The sequence below is a fragment of the Semicossyphus pulcher genome, unplaced genomic scaffold (assembly GCF_022749685.1).
Source record: "Semicossyphus pulcher isolate SPU_LCO1_2020_fin unplaced genomic scaffold, fSemPul1.0.p SCAF_4, whole genome shotgun sequence".
NCBI classification, from domain to species: Eukaryota; Metazoa; Chordata; class Actinopteri; order Labriformes; family Labridae; genus Semicossyphus; species Semicossyphus pulcher.
In genome coordinates this window covers 24506191-24526915 of record NW_027211715.1, presented here as the reverse complement: position 1 = coordinate 24526915, position 20725 = coordinate 24506191, and the positions used below count along the sequence as shown (strand labels likewise).

Below are 20725 nucleotides of genomic sequence, written 5' to 3'. Positions count from 1 at the left end.
TGTAATTGAACAATAAATGAGCTACACTCTACATACAGCAAATGTTTCCGTGGAAGTAGCGAGAAAACCTCTGCTGACAAGGACATGTCCGTTTAATAGATATAACAAAGAGAAAGCCAGGTCACTTTTACACAATCATACATTTACTCAGACACTTGATGAAGACACAAAGTTACCAGTTGCCTGAATGCAGCTGTTATTTTTATGCCGTGAAGTTAAAGGTGGAAGCAGCATTAAAAATATAAGAGTATGTATCCTGTAATGTTGTTATCCAACCAGGCAGAGAGGCACAACACAACTTGTAAAACAAAGTGATCATCAAAACTGGCAGAGAAATTAACTAAATGTTGATTCATTTAACTCTTTTTCCATTTCTCACCAGCAGGGGGCAGCAGTTAGCGCCAAACAAATCCTTGCCAACCCTTAGAAACTAATGAGACGTTCAACAAACATAGTATGAGCCAAATGATGCGTTGGAAGCCACCAAGAGACAAGAATTAGAAACCGATCAGCCCTAAACAACATGCAGAAGTTCAATTTAGGTGCAAAAACACCAAAATACATTTAAATTTCACTTTGCTCTAGAGCTGTTATGTAGGATGTGAGTTATTGTTTTACATGTTAACAGTTCATGGTTGATCATTTATGGAGAAACATTTAATTTCAGCATGTTGAGACATTAATTTAATATTAATTAACTCCAGTTAGAAATATGAGGACGTGTTTACAGGCTTGCCTATCACGTTTTTTTTTAATTCTTTAGAGACATTATGAAACTGATAATTAAAACTGATGTGTTTGTTTGTCTAATATTTCCCCTTTAAAGACCCCTGACAGGCTTTAATCAACGATTATACAAGGTATAAAACATTTTAGGAACTTAAAATGTGAAATATGTTTTTGTTTTATTTTTTGACATCAGGATTATGTTTGGTGTCGTGTGAACTGCTTTTCCATAAAACACGAGCAAAGAAGCAGGATTCATTAAACCTTTAAAACTTTATTTTCATCCACTTCATAAAATGAAATATAAAAAGTTTAGAGTGAACACATGTTGAAATTCATACACTATACATTATCAAAGCATTAAACACAGTGAAATAAGATTAGGAGGTGAAGCCCTTATAAAGGGAGTAAAGTTACAACTGTCAATGTGACAGAAAAGTCCAGTCAGACTTCATCGTATAGCGTAGCATAGAAATATCTGAGGATCCAGAGATCACGTATGTGCATTTTACAGTTAACAATATTCTGCTTTCAGTTCTTTGGAGCTCTGTGGTCCGGATCTGCTCAGTGCTTTATTGTGGCGGGGGCGATCTTGAGGAGAGTGCTCTTCACAGAGCTGCTTTGTCCATTTGTGGACGTCCAGAACATCCCCTGTCTCCTGGACTGACGTCGTCTGAGCGCGCTCGGCCTTCTGGGATATCTGCCGTTCAGGTTTGACTCACCACAGCTGCTGAACCACCAACCGCCTGCAACAGAAGACAATGAAAACATAAGTTTAGTTATATTCTCACACGTCCGTGTGTGTGTCCATCCAGATGTTTTGTTTGTAAGTGTTGAGGTGAAGGGGCGAGTGCAGCATCTTACCTGAGAGCAGCTCAGCACAGTTGACGTCTTTGGCGAGGTCGTTGTCTCTGTCAGACGTGGAGAAAGGAACACCAGAGGCACCGGTCGTCATGATGTTCACCTTATTCTCAGACTCCTGCTGCAGGTAGAGAGCGAACATGCTCTCTTCTCCGTCAAGCTGGAATCCGTAACGAGCCTCCTGCTGCCCCGCACCGTCAGAGACCTCCACCTGCAGGACGTACTGTCCTTGTTTGGAGAGAGAGTGGATGTTCTCCAAGCCCAGCCAAAAGTCACCTGCAGGACGAGAGATGTTCAGGTTAGTCTTCACCTCTGAGGTTTTGATGAAGCTGATTTTTAATGAGCTTTTTGTTGCTTTTTGTTTGTGCTCACCATTCAGGCTGCCGAAGCCTCTCTTGTAGCTCTCCCACAGCTGGTTGAAGTTCTGGGAACCATCGAGACGTTTCTGGATGACGGTCCATCCACCTTCTGCAGAGCGAGCAGAGAGAGAAAAGGTTAGGGTTTTTATGTATTTATGGGTAAAAACCTTGCTCAACCTTCATGGTGTCATTTTTGTAGTTTAATCCTGAGCGCTTTGGGGACTCACCTGACGTCATTTCACAGAGGACTTTGAAGGGCTGGGAGCCCTCTGGTTGGATGGCGTAGACGCCGCTGGCTCGCTGCCCGCGCACAAACAGATCGTGACAGTCTTTGGCCGGACCTTGAAAACCAGAAGCAGAAAACTGATTAGGTGACGAGTCAGCATCAGACCGTTGAGACAGATTAGCTCACCCTTTCAGAACAGTTTTTATTCCTTACTTGAGATAGTTATGCAAAGCTCAGCACGTCCTACATAAAGTACAGTAGGTGTGTTTTAAAAGCGGCTGTCCTAGTTTCCCCGATCTTTGGACTGAGCTGCTCTGCCAGCGAGTCAAATATTGTAAAATCAGGTGCAAAGGTGAACTGTTTCTGCTATTATGTCACTTGAGGATACATGACTGATCACTGTGTATGATCTGTAGACGTGTGCTCTCTCACGTATTAGTGTTTCACCTTTAAATATATTACAAGTGTTGGTTTAATATAGGAGGAGATGTTTTTCTTTATACGTGAGGAGGAAACAGGTGAAAGGTTAGCTGCTGCTGAGTGATGCTTTAAACTCTGCAGTTAACAGAGCACTCAAAACGTTAAACCTCTTACAACACCGAGAGGTCAAAGTCTGTCCAACATCATTTAAAGTGTGTCCTTGCCCTCGCTGTGACATCTCTCCATCACCTCTGAATGTGTGTGACAGATTGTTTTCTTACCTGATGTCTCTGTGCTCAGCTCCGCCTCCCCCTTCAGGACCGTCTCTTCGTCCCTCCGCCTGTGTGACTTCACTCTCTTGTGTGAAACCTGGTGGATCAAGCAGCAAGGTCAAGCAACGTAATCTTTTGCTCTTAACGTCGGCTAAAAACCATGAGTGGAAGGCTTGTGGTGCATTTTGAGGTGGCGTTGCTCACCTTGCTCTGCAGGGTTTGCAGGTGCAGACTCTGCTTCTCCAGTTTGTCTTGTTGCTGCTGGATTTTCTCCACCAGCTGATCGATGCGTCTGTTCTGAGCGGCCAACAGTCTCTGGAAACAGGCCGGAGAATACAAGTTACAGCTTTGTTTCAAATGTATTATTGTCTTTAAGTTTAAACGATCTCTGATGGATGAAGATTATATATAGTTGATGAATAACCACACACAAGTATTCTTCTCCTTACCTGAATGAATGTGGCTCCTGTGTGCTCGCTGTTGTTGCTCTCTAGCGTCGCCTCTTTAAGCACCTCCTGCTCCAATCTGTCCATCCTGGAGTGGATGTCCTCGCCTTGCTTCTTCACCTCCTCCACCTTCACTTGCACCTCCTTGGTCAGCTCCTCAGCCATCCTCTCCCTCTCCTCCGCCTCCTTGCTTATGGCCGTCAGAGCTTCCCCCTGCTCCCTCTGCTTCCTCTCCAGGTCGGCCAGCGTGCCGTTGAAGGCCTTCAGTTTGGCGTTGACGTCTCTCATCTGGGCTTTGCTCTTGTCCACGTGCTCCTTCAGACCCTGACCCAGCTGCAGGAGGCCGTGAGCCACCACGTTCACGTCGTCCCAGGAGGCCTGTTTGTCCCGGCTCTGCGAGGGGAACGCGGACGCTGCGTGCATCAAAATTGTCAGGAGGAGCACGATGAGCTGTGGCATCTTCATCTTTGTGTCTGCTTGTTTCAAGGTGAGCGCTGCTGATGTCTGTGTCTCTGTGTCTGCTTCTCAATGGCACTGTGGGGTTTTTATAGCCGAGTGCTGCAGCAGAGGCCTGCTCTGGTTGGCTGCCGGAGTGTGGAGGTGGGGATGGACGGGGGTTGGGGGCGTGGAAAGTCTTTCATAGTGGAAACTGTTCTAAGACTATGATGCAATAAAAGCTCTAAATTACTGATTAAACACACAGAGACGATAAATAAAGTCTGTTCTCTTTCAGATCTTTGCTGCTAAAGTATTTTAAAGAATTTAGTTATTAATAAACAGTTTTTGTTGGACCATGCAAAATATCCTTTTTTAGTCTTCAGCCTCTTTCCCAGCTGTTCTCCTTGTAAAGCTTTCACACATACTCAAATATTCTGCATATTTTAGTCAATAAAACCTCAGAAAACGGTGACGAATGCCCAAAACAATATCATAGAGCCAGGGCAGACTTCATCAGATACCTTGTTTGTCTTACCAACAGTTCAAAATCCCCAGAATATTTAATAAACAAAACTTTAAGATCATAAACAGCTGTGAATTTTCACACCAGAGAACCTGGAACCAGATAATTCTTAGGATTTGCAGATTAATTTTCTTTTTTTGATCAATTAATCAAATTATCTGTGTCACAAAATAATCAACAGGCTCACAGGTGCTTTTATCTGCATCTTGGGGGTTTCCTGTGTTCATATTATTTATATATGTAAATATATATATATATATATATATATATATATATATATATATTTACAAAGTAAAGATCCAACTTTATTAATATTTAACTTTTATTGTCCCTAAGAATAATCCCAGACACACTGTAGATAGATAGTGTTTTATTATAGCCAGTATAATAATGTTTTATTATAGCAGTTCATTCAAAAGGTTTTCAGGATTTTATAATCTTCTTCTTTTTGTGATTGATTGGAAAAAAGACAAAATGGTGAAATTGTGTAACTTCCTAATCAGTCAGATAATCCGCCCTCTCAGATTTAGTATCTCCGTCCTCCACAAATAAAACCCTGATGGTTGAATATTGTTGTTTATCTCTGTGAGCAGCAGCCTCCTGTCTCTGCTGTGTGTCTGCAGCGTGAACCAGGAATGCTGGAGAACAGTCAAAGATGGAGGAGTCAGTGTGAGAAGTAGGGGAAAGTTCAACCCTCAGGCCTCATTCCTGACAGCAAAAAAAATCCAACAATCACACGGGCACATACACACACCCAGACAGCGGGCACGTGGTGTGCTGATGAGGTGCAGATGTCAGGGAAACACTGGAACACAGGAACTGTACATTTTGGCAAACTGTGACTTTGTGAGGTTTCAGAAAAGTGTTTTAAAGACCAAATCAGCCACAGAAGAGACTCATTGTGTTGATGTTAATAAAAGAGGGCTTGTTAATTCATTGTAAACTCTTACAGTTATGTTTGCATGAAAGGGTTAGATGAAAGATTCATTCAAGAGAAGCTACACCTTTAACATTTCTCGATTTAGTTTCATTTTTATCGCCAAATATTTTTTTATTTCAGCTCCTACTTTGTGAGGGTTCGCTGCTTTGCTTTCTCTAAAAAAGAAATAATAACAATTGAGGCTAAAAAACAACTTAATGGCAACAAAACTAAATGTTTGACTGCTGTTTCTAAGTTACTGCTATGGTGCAAAGCTAAATAATTATGGCTCTGCTTTTACTGAACTGAAACTAAAAGAAAAGTCCGAATCCTCCCACGCTTTGACTCCGTTAAATATAAACCGGCAACAGCTGAGTCATTTTTTAATTATTAAAAAAGAAAGAAGAGGAACGGCTCAAAATGAAACTATCGGAGAGGAAGTATATTTGCATAACTTTTTGTACAGTTACAAAGTACAGGTCGATGAAGCTAAAACAAACACTGACTCAATATGAACCAGATATCTGATTTAAGTTGCTTGAGTTCTTAATATAGCTTCAGGACATCTACCTGCTTTTACATAATCATTTACTGTCACTGTCAAACTTTAGACTGACTATACCAGCGAGTCAATCCCGAGACCTCACAGGTAGCGCTGGCTGGTGATTTAGTGCACGTATCTGCGCTGCAGGCTGCTGTTCTGCACGTCTGCTGTTCTGCACGTCTGCTCGGCCCTCCTGACGTGAGCCAGAGCATTGTGTCTGCTACGATCATCTTATTCAGCTGCGTCAGGACACAATGTCCTGCAGCGCGGTGAGGTTTTGTTTGGACGTGCGTCCATGCCTCTGCGCAGTTACAATAACAGCTGCTTTCCTGTAAGCTGGAGGAAATGTTCAGACGTTCTAACACAGGAAGATCTGCGTGTTTGTATTAAATGCAGTCTTATTTACGTTTGTGGTGGTTGTCATGCAACTAAATCTTCAGATTCAGGAAGTTATGAAGCTTGTACGGAAACTGAGAGGGTTTTTAAGGTTCATAGGCCTATTTATATTCAGACTGCCAGCAAGTTATTAGTCATGGACCAAAACTCAGGAAAAAGCCACAACTTCTTCATTTCTCTTGATTTGTATGACTCTTGAAAGTGAAAATCAGTCCTGAGCCCTTTTTACACTTCAAATTCAAGGCGGGATTATTACGCCTCTGTTTCTGGCGTTACTCGCGCGACTTTGACAAAATCCAATTAAATAACAGGCAAATATTCGCCCTTCGCGTCCGGAATGGAGGAGAGGAAGCGGGGCTTATCTCCATGGTTACCAAAGGCATCAGGAGAATCTCGATGTTAATAGGCTTTCGCTACACCACGTGACCACGCACATTCGCTGAGGAAGTTCAATTTTTTCAACTCACGCAAATTCACGTCACGATTATTCGCAGTATTCGTCACTCGAGTCATTGCATTGACTTTGTATGGAATCTCGCCACAGATTCGTGTCTATTCACGTCCGGTGTGAACGCACAGTTACGTTTTGTCTTCTATGTAGAACGCACGGAGGCGGAATGTTGGGGCTAAATTGTTCCTCTGAGCCGGCATCCGAGGTAGTAACAGAGGCGTACCAGAGGCGAAACGGCATCTAAACTACAGAGCCGACAGGGCGGAACAGCGCAGTGTGTGTGTATTTGAAACACGCCTGGCGCACGTTTTGCTTCTGCAACGCCGGAACACTGTTTAAAAACACACACTGGGGCGGCTTTACGCCGGCGTTGGGTGGTCCAATGTAGAATGACAAAGGTGGCATGAGGACAGAGCTTCATTACGGTGCTGAGGCGGAACCGCAGTGTATAACGGGCTTTGGTTTGATGTGTTGCTATTGTAAAAACTCCAAATACAGACTGCAGCTAATAAATGATGCATTTTAGCCCTAAAGATTACACGTCATCCTCATCTTTTATCTTTGTTTCTGTGTTTCAGAAATGTTTTCTCCACATTAGGTGCTTAGATAAGCTATACTTTGCAGATTTTGCTTCACTTTATATCCATTGTGGATGTTGCAACAATTATGGATTACATAACAAACAGTATTCCTTTATATAACTTCAGTGACACATCCAGCTGACACAGACAGTCTCATCTCAAGGTGTGTTCAGATGACGGCGTTTGTTAATGCATTCTGTTTGAATGACTCGTTTGTAATTATGACTTTGTAAGTGGAAAGTTTATAACAGCTCCAACTGAATCAAGACAGCTGCAAATAAGATGAAACTTCAAGTGACCTTTTCAAGTCACTCAGGTCGTTTTCACCTGGAGATTTGATACCTTTTTAGAAACATTTTATTTAAAGACTTTTTTGGCCTTTGCTTTTATTTGATAGGACAGTGGATAGAGATTGAAATATTGCAAGAGCGAGTGGGGATGACATGGAGCAAAGGGCCGAGGGTTAATTTGGGGCCGCTGCATTGACAAGGACTGAGCATCTGTAAATGGGACTGTGCTCTTTAACCGCTGAGTTAAACTGGCGCCCCCTTTTTATAAAAATCTTAAAGTTGCACCGATATTTTTATGAACGAACATCAGACCAAATGACTGTTTGTCATTTTTAAGAGGCTGCTTGTAGTGATGGACCTACAGATAATTATCTCCTGAGTTTGCTCCCCTCAGCTCTACAGAACATTTTATCACCTTTCAGCTCAAAGTTTTGGTTTCCCAGCACGCAGCTTTATTCTTTTGATTTAGCATCAGTACAGGCCAAAGCAAGCTGCTGTTCCGGATAAAAAAAACTCCCAAAACATACTGGATACTCCCTGATTAACACCAAACAGCTGACAGACACAGTTAGCATGTGATTGATGAACATACTACAGCATATAGTGGCTTAGAAGCCCGGTATTTCCTTTAGGAGAGGGTGTAGACCAAAAACAGAGATAAAAGGGAGTAAATATTGGACTTAGGTGGCCAGAAATATAACTCCAAACTGCCGATTAAAGTGTTTCCATAACTGCTAGATATATAAACGGTTTGTTAACAAGTTCATCATCATTTAACCGCTGAGCTAAACAAGCGCCCGACTTTATAAGGCTTTCTTATGTCATTGTTGTGTTTATAGCTTGTCGTGCTCTGACACATGTAGCCAGTACAGATCAATTAAAGCAAGTTAAACTCGAGTGATGCTCCAAAAACACAAAATAATTTGTCCACTTCAAAGTTGATAATTTGTTTTTAGATAATAACCTGACAACAAGTTTGAACTTGCGTTTCGTCGTGTGTGATTAGCAAAGACACTGAGCGGCTGTTATCTGATAAAATGATGATACTCTCACCAAACATCAGACTTAAGTGTCGTTTTCTGCAGATTATAAATCAACCAACATTATCTTACATTCCTGAATGTTTACGAATCCTCGAGGGCACTGTAACTGTGCAGATTACAACAACACAACATGTCCCGTCAGATCTGCACATGTACAGTACATGAGCTTCACAGAGGGGCGAGGTGGTGCTGGAGGAGGGGGAGCACAGTGTTTTTAGGCTCCAGTGGGTTAGTGTGTGAAAGGTGAGGGTGTTGTCACGTGTCTGGTATGTTGCATCAGCCTCAGGGGCAGAAAATCCCACTCTGTTTAGGATCAGACATGCACAGCTGGAGAGCAAGACCAGCGGGATGGGAGAGTGAACCCGGAGCTACAAAAACATCCAGAAACTCTGCAGCTTGAAGGATCTGGAAATATATTTAGCTTTTGTCCTGATGCTCCATGTTGGTGTACTCATTATCAGTCACCTCAAATGACACAGCCTGTTCCCCGAAACCAAAAAACTATCAATCAATAGAAAGCCTAAAATTAGCCCGACAGAGACTTTGGATGGGCTTGTTTTTCTAGAAATGCAAACACATGGAAACAAAAAACACCAAAACATTTATTTTTCAGACATTGGTGAAACTATCGCACGTTCAACCATGTTTCTACATTTTTATGGAAATAAACTTATTACGATAAATAGTAGTCAGATGAGAAGATTGTCACCACTGTCGTTTCTTTACCACAAATATGAAGCTACAGCTAGCATAGGTTAGCGGCTGGCTGCTAGCTAAGAACAGGAGAAGCAGCTAGCTTGCCTCTCGTCACGGTAACAAAATCTGCCAGCCAGGACTTTAAATGATCACCAATAAAGATATGATTTATTGTTTAGTGTACAAAAACCTTACTGTATAAGGTTTTGTTATACAAAGGGTCACTATGTTCGGACTGTTTCTTGCTGCTTCTTTGCTAAGAAACAGCCCAGTGTATAGCCGCCGTTAAACTTTGTGTCATTTTTACTCTACCATGTTAGTTAGTGAGCTTTAGATGTGAGAGCAGATTTTGTTAGCTTCACAAAGACACAATCTATCTGTTTTCCCTGGTTTACAGTCTTTATGTTAAGCTAAGCTAATCAGCTGCTGGCTGCGGTTTCATAATTGGCTAGGCTACAGACATGTTGCTGGTATCAATCCTTTCATCTTGGCAAAAAAGGGAAACTACTATTTTAGTCAAATTTCTCACAATGGAGCTTTTATCAGTTCAGAAAATAAACTCATAAGACAATATTTTACATTGTTTTCATTTGAATTTCATCACTTGTATCTCTAAGTTAGCCACTTGTTTCCAGTCAGTGAGAGTGCAATAAAATGTCCTTTTTACAAATTTGTAACTCAAGGACAAAAAACACCAGATTTCTACCACCATGAATCTACTTACATTTTTTCCAGTATTTCATTTTAAACTGTAAATATGACGTTGGAAAGCTTCAGCTCTGACTTGCCTCTCTGTTTTGGGAGGTAGTTCAGGGCATTTGGCACAAAAGAAAAGTGTGTGAAAGGTAGCGCTCTACGGCTTCGTATGTCGATGCCACAGGGGACTCATTGAAAGCATCTGTTATTTACTATTCAAACGTGGGTTGGCCGTTCATTCACTTGGATCAGACCGACCTTTTACCTAGATTCCACACTCTGCCAGCATCTGTATCCTTGTGTTCCCGCCCGCTTTAGGACCTGTTGCCTTTTTTTTTACAATCCAGCCTGCCCTTTAACCTAGAAAGCAGCGTTGCTTCCCCTGAGGCATCCACTCCCTGATCAAAGACTGTGGCAGAAGAATAGGCATGTAAGACAGAGGGTTTATTTTTCCTGAGTGTTTTGATGATCCTTATGTTGACTGTAAAGCACAGTATGTATCGTTTTAGATTCATAGTCCTTTATCTTTAAAGTAACAATCTCAAACTTGTTCATGTAAATAAATGTCTGTTAAAGGGATAGTTGGGATTTTTGGACACCAAGCATGAAATACAACAAGCAGACAATGGGGATCCATTTATACTGGATTTGTCAAGAGAGAAAATAGTGCCAAAAGAACGGTGCAGTATATGAAATCGTAGGATGATGATTCTGTGTTGAAAATGGATCACCATTGTACACCAAGTATTTCATAGAACTTGGTGTGCAAAAATCCCAACTATCCCTTTAAGTCATTATCTATCACCAGATGAGATAACACAATGGTGATTGAGCCTATGGCCAACTGATGAAAGCCTTTGCATTTGCAGTATATCTCATTTTTATGGATTGGACAGTGTCTGTGGCGCCCAGTTAGTGACCCGTTTTCCATCACCCAGCAGTGGTTGGTCTGCCAGAGAGGGTAGGCAGAGCTAAGTAGCTGCACTTCCGGTTTCTGTAAGCATTTCGGGGAAACAGTAATCTACTATGGCTGAACAAACAAGGAAAAGATCGATGACAACAGATACACCTTCAAAAATAAGTTAAAATACAAAAAAAAGAAACAAATTCGACGCTCAGATGAAGGCAAACAGTCTACAAATGTAAGCGAGCAAGAATTAGAACTCTCTGGCAATTACAGACTGTCGCCAGTGGGAGGCGCTCAAGAGCACCAAAATGGAAATCTTCGAGATTGTATCTTTAAGTTTCATTGTGTTAATTTGTCAGTTACTACACATCAAAAGTACCTTGAGGGGTTAGTGATACGATAAAGCACTTTCAGACCGCAATATCCCAAATCTCATCTAGTCATTCATGTTCCCCTGAGGATAAATCCTGACTTTAGGGATCCCATTCATTTCCTTAAGCGTCACCAACAAGTCAAACTTTCCACTTACGCTGTGAAATATTTCAATATCAACTTAATTAATGGACACAAATCTTGTACCAGCATTCATTGTCCCCAGATGATGGATTTTAATGATTTTGATGATCCCCTGATATTCAATGTAGCTCCATCAACAGGTTACCATTGTAGAGTGATTAATCTAGACTACTGTTTGATGGATTGCCCTGACATTTCCTGCAGACAATCATGCTCCCCTCAGGATGAATTTTAAATACTTTTTTTCTAACCTCAACCTTTATCCATCGTACATTTTGATTTTCTTGACAATGACCATTTCAGCGTCACAGAGCTGCTGAAGTCGCTGCTGCTGGCGACTATAAAGAAAGGGTTAAGCTGGAAACAAACTACTTCTTGTCTGACCAGGTCTGCAGGCAACGTTTTTATAGCTGCTGTGGACAACCACATTAGAGGGAAGGGTTAAACAGTGAGTATTTGTAGAGAGGACAAGATAACAGTTGATTTGGGGACAGCAGTAGAGTGGTATCCTGGTTGTACACATAAAAAGTGGCAGGAAAAAGTTGTTTTCATTCTGTGAGTGCCCGACAGAGATGTTAAAACCTGCCAACATGTCTGATTGTTGGTTTTGGAAAGTGTCAGAAATAATGGAATGCAGCAGCTATCTGAGGTGTGAGGCGAAAAGGTTGCCAACAATCGTCAACCGTCTGACAGGCACATCATGTGAAGCATTTAACACGTTTGGTCTTGTTTAGACTCACTGAGCAGCAGTTACTGTGCAACTTACGACAGTTGATACTGAATAGGCGGTTGTAATTTTGTTTTTCTTCCACAATCAAAACACTGATGTTGTTTGAGACCAGAGGTTGTTTGTGCTCATAAAATCACTTCTTTTCTTCTGTGTGATCATTTTCCTTTACATCCTGTCTTTAGAGGGCGTGCTTGTATGGGACGTCCTCTTGTTGTGTTATTCAGAATCACCTTAACTCAGCCTTAAGGTTCTCTCAACTTGTCGAACATGTAAATAAACAGAAATAAGAGTTACATTCGTGCTAGGAAAAGTTGTTACTGAATCATTGATTGCCTGACCGCATTGGTCAAAGTGATGAATGACGTGCTGTTTGCCGCTGATGCTGGAACGTCTTCACTTCTAGTTCTTTTATTTCAAACTGATAATTTATACTTATTCCTGCCTATGACATCAATCTTTTAGCGTCACAATTGGCAATTCCTCTGTGAAGATAACCTGTGGGGTACCTCAGGGGTCTGTCCCCAGACCGCACTTGTTCCTTTAATACCTTATTCCCCTGCCTCTCGGTCATGTCATTAGTAGGTATAATGTAAGCTTGAACTAAAATGATTTAAATAAAAGAAATACTGTCAACAATCTATTGCCCAGGACTATGTACAGCTAGATATTTGTTAGTCCTAAGTAAATACTATTTGTCTTGGCAGAGTTAATGCTTTAATCTTGAAAAATCTGAGCATCCTGTCCCCAAATGTAGCCTCTTTTTCAGTCTTGTTTTCTGCCGCTCAGGAGACTCTCCGCACCGCAATCAGTTTGATGTTATCCCATTGAAATCTACAGGCATACGTGGTTTTATTTGTTTATTTTGTTTTCATTTCAACCACTGTGTCTTCATCCGCTTTACACAAACACAGCTGGTCAGTAATAAAGCTGCTTATCCTCTTTTAAATCGCTCTTCAAACATACTTTGAGTGTGCTCTGACAGGGTATTCTGAGTGTTATTTGATCTGTTATGTCACTTTTTGAAACCCATTTGTTTACATTGGCATTCACTTGACTGTTCTTTTTTTTTTACTAGTCATTGTAATTATTTAATATTGTTTTATTGTAATTATTGTTTATCTTCTTATATAAAGCACATTTCTGCTCAATGTTTCTCCTTTATTTTCATCATTAGTCTTCTGGTTTTATATTGTTTAGAAAGTACTTTGTAACTTTATTTTAAAAGGTGCTGTTTAAATAAAGTTTTTTATTATTATTCTAACAAAAATAATTCATTTACACATTACAAAAATGAACATAAAAACTGCTGACAATCTGCCAGAACTCATCCTTAAACTCTCTGTTTTCAGACTTATTGTAAGAATGATGAATTCCTCTCCGACCTCTGCTCCATTTCTGAAAATAAACCCCATTTAACCTTCTCTTTGTCATGGTGTTAACCTCCGCCAGATAGTCCAGAGTCCAGATATTTACTCACATGTGGCCTCACAGTGTTCCCTCCATCCCATTACTTAACGCTCGGCCTGGCCGTGACCTCCTGTGACACAGTTCAAATCGCACTCCTGCACAGTTCACCTTTTACCCAGAAACCAGGAGGAAACCCAGAGGAGAGGGAGGATAAAGGGAAACAAACGACTGTATTTCTAACCACATGGGAAGAGATTGTTACGGCTTTCACTCACAAGTCATATGGGCTTCATTGTTTTATGGGTTTTATTGAGTTGTGGGAATAATCTTAACATACAGAGACACTAATCTGAATCTTGTTGTGTCCTATGTTGGTCTTTTTCCCATATAACCAAAATCTGTTTCCACATAGACATAGTGCTCATCACATAGAAAGAATCAAAGGCAAAACAGAGATAGGAGTTCAATTTATGGAAACAAAGCAGAAAAATATGACAGATTGAAGTAGTTGTTCCCATTAAGACCCCTACTTGTAGAAATAAATTCACATAAAGTAAACAAATCTAAAAAATCAAAGCAAGACTTTTTTTTTCATCATTTAATCAGTCTTTGTTGTGATGTCACCATGTTTAGTCTGGTGTATTTTTCTGTGTTGGTTTAACTTAACAACTTACAATGTTACAACTTCAGGTTAAAGTGGCGCCCACATGTAAGGCGCAGAGGTGACGCACAGGGTGTATAGAAGGCGATTCTTCTTTTTTATTGTCATCATAGACGAAAATGTTAAGGACACAAAGTTTCATTTTTATACTTCTTCATCGTCCTTAGCTAGTGCAACAAATGACCTACAAGCTGCTTTTAATGTTATACAAAGGAATCTCTGGAAATTAAGACTTGAACTTAAACCAAATAAGACTAAAATTATGTACTTCTCAAGGTCAAAGCGGACATGTACAGAAGGTCATCAGATTTCTACATTGAAGGATGAGGTTATTGAACGTGTGACAACATATAAATATTTGGCTTTCTACCTAGAGGAAAATTAGGGTACTTCTATGAAAACAAACGCTGTTTTTCTTTTGTTGCAAGAAAAAAACTCATTTAAGCAACATTTTTATCAGTTATTCACCACGGTGATATTCTTTATGTGCACGCTACCTCATCTTCTCTGAAAATGCTGGACTCAGTGTTTCTTGTGGCATTGCAATTCGTGTGTGGTCGCACACATCACTGCATGTTGTATGAGAAAGTTGGCTTGTTTTCATTACATAATCGCAGGATGGAACATTGGTACATCTTTCTTTACAATGTGATACTACATGAACTGCCTTCTCACTTATGTTCTCTACTGTCTCCTGAAACTTTCAGTGGTCGCAGCCTCCGGTCATATGGACACATCAAGTCCTCAAACTCAATCTGTCTTCGGTAAAAGTGCTTTGCTCCCTCCTCTTGGTCTGAGCTACAGGGTCACCTTAGCAATTCATTACCTTGGAGCCGAATTAAAGAGCATTTGATCAGTGAACGCAACTGTCCTAGCGCTGAATGCTATTGAGCTATTGGTAGATAAATTTCTCGCCTGTCTTAGTCTGTTGTCTGTTCTGTACCTGAAACTTTTATGTCGCTGTTTTTAGTCTGTTGAAACTTTTTATGCTGCCGTGGCCGGGACTTGTAAAGAGATCTTGTACCTCAATGGGATTATTTCCTGGTAAAATAAAGATTAAATAAAATAAAACAGAAAAATCATCATCAATATCATCTTCATCGACATCATCAGTAGCATCAATAAAAGTGAAAGGGAATCTGTGGACCGAATGGAGTTTGGTAACTCGTTCCACCACCAGGGGGACTACTGAGGAGAAGAGTCTAGTTTGTGACTTAGGGCCCTGTTGTGATGGGAGGACCAGACGCCTTTCATTGGCAGAGCGTAGTGGCAGGACCGAGTGTAGACCTGGATGAGGGCATTCAGGTAGTCAGTAGGTTGACTTCTACGATTATTAGCCATTGGTCCTTTTCGTTGGCACTACCACCCCTCAAATTCCTTTGCTGTTTAACTTCCTACTTGACTTACGACTCAATTGGCAGGAAACGAATCAAATCCAAATTGCAGCCAGTTGATCCTCAATAGTGCCATTTAACTGAATCAGCTTCTCTCTGTATGAAAAAAATGCTTTAGGGTCGTCACCTTCAGCTCTGAGAAAATGTGTTGGACTCTGACATTTTGTGACAATAATGTTAATACACTACAGTAAATGATTATTGGACTGCTATATTCAGCGGTTTAATCAATAATGACTTTATGGCTGTTTAAACTTGTTTCTCTGCAGCCTAACGAGGAGCTTGTTTCCCTCCTCCGAGGCCTCGATTCAAACCTGTTTATGACTGCTTCCTGTCTGGCTCAGACTCGCCTCTCCTTGAGGCTGCTGTGAAGAAAACATGTTTTTCTGCCAGCGTGTGTGGACTTTGATTCTGACAGACAGGTATCCTCCTATCTCCATCCTGTCAGTATCACTCGCCTCTGTGCGGGGAAATAACTTTACGGGGCTTTGTTCTGATAACGAGCCGCTCGTGTTTGGCCTCAGACTGTGTTTTTCCTCCCCGGCCGGTCATTGTGTGCAAAGGTTTCTACTCCTTCATGGAATCACAGCGTGTAACTGATGATGGATGACAGAGGTGAAGAAAAGAAGCACAAATACAAGGTGTGAAATTTCACCTGTAACCAGAGTTGTTTGTCTTGGTAAAGTTTGATGATCAGGGTTCTTCATACTGTGTTCATGACTAAAACCCCAAATGATCAAGCAGGTGTGGCAAACATTTCATTACTGATAAATATATTAAACATTTAATGTGTTTACTGAGATGAACAACTAATTTTTATTGTAATCAAAATGAGTTATGTGTAGCGAGCTCTCCATCCTGCCATTGCAAGTGTTCTTCATTGATTACTCTAAACCATGACACTTTGACATGTAGCCTGAGGGAGCTGGGGATCAATCCTCCAACCTTCCAATTGAAAGACAACTGACTCTACCACTGAGCCACAGCTGCCCCTGTAATGTTATTTGCAGCTATTGTTAGAGGCGTCCATATTAAATTGAGACTGTTTCATAAACTCTCAAGAATAAAAAAAAAAAAGATTTTTTTCTCTTCTTATTTTTGAATTTGAATCAGGTTAAAAGGCATCAGCTGCAGTACGGCTGGCTTATGTGACACAGGGTAGAACAGGGTTTGGTAGGATGAGGGTGTGTTCACGTCTCTTGGGTCTGATTTAATTCTCTGTGAACGTCACCAACTGGACAGCGGTCAGGCCGACCTGGAGGAAAGAGCAGTCATATAAGGTCTCAATAGTTTGAGCCAACAGCAACTTCCTCCATCTGCACGGCCCATCGGAGAGGTCTACTCGTACAAACACTAACTCAGGGTCACCATAGGCAGACAGCTGGACGTTAAAGCTCAAAGTTAACTTCAGTCTTCTCCTCACAGCAGCGATCAGACCAGAAGCAACATTTTATATTTTTAGTATTTCATGAAAATTATGGCAGAAAAATATATATTTACTTACGTTAAGATGTTCTCTCTTTTAGCTGTTTTGGTCGTCACCAACAACCAAAGATATGGCCACACAAAACAAAACAAAGATGGTAACATAGGATAAGAAAATACCACATGCACAGTGAGAAAATGTTACAATAACTGGAGAATATACAACAACATACAGCAGTTAGTCAAGTAATATGGCCAAGTAATCTGATTGGATAAGAGGCCTTCCATGAGTGGCAATATAGAGACATCACTGGGACTTTTCACTCTGTATATCACTCCGCCTCAGCCAGGTGTTCTCAATACTGTTAATTAACATCACAGCAGCCTGTGTATGTCTACATTGATCAAGCTGGTACCTCTGAATCACACAGCAGACTCTTATATTATTGGAACTAGATGAGTTGGTGAAGGACAAAATGATAGTTCTCCCCGCATGCGTGGGTTACCTCCGGGTACTCCGGCTTCCTCCCGCAGTGACCAAAGACATGCTCGTTAGGTTCATTGCTGACCAAAACGTCAATACAATACAAATACAAAGAAGTGTATGATTGTCTGTCTCTGTGTGTCAGCCCTGTGATTGACTACCTATCAGTCCAGGGTGTACCCCGCCTCTCGCCCAATGACAGCTGGGATAGACTCCAGCCCCCTTCGACCCTGAACAGGATAAGTGGTATAGATAACGGATGGATGGATGTGTGTGCTGATGTTTTGCTTGAGTTTTGTATATCTGCCTGTGCTCTCTTAAGTGTTAGTGCACCGTACAGAGGTAAGGCATGACCTGATTTATTGGAAGCTATTCAGTTTTGGATACCTCCAAAGCCCAGGTCTTTTCAAAGCCATCACAGAGCTGTGTTTGGCATTGATAAGTGTGTTTTGCCTGGGTGGGACGGTTTGACCTCAGTGAGGTTTAAGTTGTTGACCCCATCACTCTGCCTGTCCTGGGTCTGTGGTGTTGTGTTGTGTTTTGACACGCTGATCATTAATTCCTTCATTAAGTGTTTTGTTGTTTCTGCCAGGTTGCATTGACCTGCCAATGCGTGCATTGTTCCCTCTGGACGCAGAGGGACCAAACTTTCCTGCTCAAAGTGTCACTGTGTATTTTCAGATTTCAGGTTTAGTAACAGCTGGATGAAAAGAGTTGGTTGATTTCATGTGATGACCAATCATCCCAAATCACACTTTTCCCAGCTGAAATTAAGATGAAAACAGCTGCGAGAGTTCTGAAGGGATTATATTTTTTGCGTATTTAGTGTTATCTGTAAAAAAAAAAAGAGTCACTATGAAACACAACTTCACTCATAGTCCATCTCCTTGCTTTTTAAAAAGGATTTCAATGTCATGAGATACTACTGTCTGATGTATCATGTGGTAACAGGTCTTAACTGAACCCCTTTTTGATTTAAAAAAAGTTCCTCTTACCAGTATCTCCAAGATTTGAACCACATCTAATGGGCTTCCACAGCATATTGAGTCATGTGATAAAACAAGAGATTATCACATTTATTCTTATTGAACTTAATCATTAGAGGAAGACAGAGAGGAAGACCACCAGATGCGGCTGACACTCTGGGTAAAAGCTAGCAAGTGGACCCCCCCTTATTTAATAAGTCAGGTTGTGGTAAACTGAATATGAACCTTATTCAATTTCCTAGAAGCAACGAGAGAAACTGTCTGCCGGAGGCGGGGAAACTTCCCCTCGACAAAAATGTCTGTTTCTCTGATGGTTTTGTCATTTCCCAGAGCAACAGATACAAACCAGACGATTGCATTTAGACTTCACAGCAGCTGTGGCACAGTTATTTTTTCGTTGCTGCTCATAGATCAATTCTCAAGATGATTTCACAACACTGACTGAAGGCCATGTGACAAAAATCATGACAAATCTAGAAAGAAGGAGCTTTATTTGTCTTTGATAGGTGTCTTTCCCTTGTTGAAATCGGCTTCAAACTGAATAAAGACACCGCATGGTTGATTAGGAGGAGTAATTAACTTTTGTCCACATCTTGCTGCTGTAGTTTTATTATGATAAACTCACTATTTTCAATAATTAACCAACTTCAGCCTGCTGGTCCAGCAGTTGACATTTTCTACAGTTTCTACAGATGAAAGAAAATGTTTGTTTACGAGTGCAACACAAACAAATGTGTCTTTTTTTCTTCAAATAGATTTGAATTTGTTGCAGACTGTTGAGATGGTTTGTTTCTGGTACAAAAATCCTCAACCTTCAACCTGAAAGTCAACAGTGCCCTCTGCTGCTGGATGACAGATATTACAGTTTATGGGGCTTTATTACTGATAGCTGAAGTGCTTTTTTCATATTAAGAAATGTAGCTTGCAAACATCTTAACATCTAAACAGTTGTATCAGTGCTGGTTGACTTTGATATGAACAAACGGATAGAGTCTCTTATATAAATATTCAGGCTCTACACGATGAGCTGAAAACTATTAAAAAACATGGCTTCTAAAGCAGACACAGAGGACGCTAAATTTTGAATTATTCTGACATTGCGACTGGAAAAACATTGTAATGTGGGTGGGACAACGTTGGCACTGCGTACTTGAACAAATATCAAACTCAACATGTCACTTTGGCGCCATTTGACCAAACAGACAAACAAGCCCCGCCCCCTTGTGACACCACCCACAGGCTCAGGGTCTCCATCCTCATTGCACGATTTAGCTGTCTGTCATTAATTCCTCCGAGCTGTAAGCGACATCAACCTCAAGAAATGTATCAAAGCCTTTACAGTTATACCGGAAAGGGCAAGGGAGATTTGATTCCAACTTCAAAATAAAAGCACAATATAGTGACAGGCAATTATGAATTCCCACTAAAAAATAACAGACTTTTCAACTGTACAAGGACATTAAAAAAGTACAGAAAAACACGTTAAGAAATAAAATACAAAAATAACAGTAGTTCAATAATATATGATATGATGATCATGAAGTAATGCTAGTTAGTTAGTTTGTGAGTGAATATAGAAATGTAACAGAAAAGTAATATAGCATATAATATAGCAAAACAGTAGGGCTATAACATTATAACATAACACATAATAAAGTAAAATATGATTGTAGTATTGGATATAAAATATTATTTAAACTACAAATTTAATAATATAGCGTATATTTATCAAAATATAATACAGTGTTTATATGTAATGGGAAATGTTTTATTTGTGGTATTGATACAGTATGTGCTGCTTTGTTTATATGTTGTGAATTTTTATTTATTTATAAGTACTACTCTAGAGTTATCTACGTGTGTGCAGTATTTGAGTTTAAAACGAATTTGCCCACGAGGAAAATGAAGTATATTAGTTTTTATAATTCAGACAAGGACACTCTAAATGATGTGTGCAGAATGGATTTAAGCTTCACAAGGAAAGTAAGCAAGGAAAGTTGCTCTAAATGTACTGAAACAATGGAAAAATACAAGATATAGAAATAGATATACAGCTAAAAGCAGTTCAGACAAAGCTAAACAAAGATAGCTAAAATTAAACATGAACATATTACCTACATAGCTAAATTTGAAGTAGCTTAAAAGTAGTAGTGTAAGTAGTTAAGTAGTTTAAAAGGGTAAAAAGGGCAGTAGAAATAGAATAAAGGGCATACAAAATGTAACATGTGACGTGAAAACAATTGATCTTTTTTTCTGTAAATAATAAATGGGCGGTGTAAGACACAACATAGAAAGACTTTGTAACTAGATCAACATTTGCGTTTTATT

At 40.3% G+C, this 20725-nt stretch overlaps 1 protein-coding gene across 1 annotated transcript; it reads right to left on the bottom strand.

Moving 5' to 3' along the window:
* Positions 1-1051: 1051 nt before the first annotated feature.
* LOC138607569 (angiopoietin-related protein 4-like) lies at positions 1052-3816 on the bottom strand. Its single transcript, XM_069680201.1, has 7 exons — positions 3314-3816; positions 3069-3179; positions 2874-2961; positions 2174-2287; positions 1960-2055; positions 1591-1863; positions 1052-1472 (listed from the first exon to the last, which is right to left on the bottom strand). Exons 1-7 carry the CDS (start codon positions 3773-3775, stop codon positions 1291-1293), a joined length of 1326 nt encoding a protein of 441 aa, XP_069536302.1. The 5' UTR covers positions 3776-3816; the 3' UTR covers positions 1052-1290.
* Positions 3817-20725: the final 16909 nt, after the last annotated feature.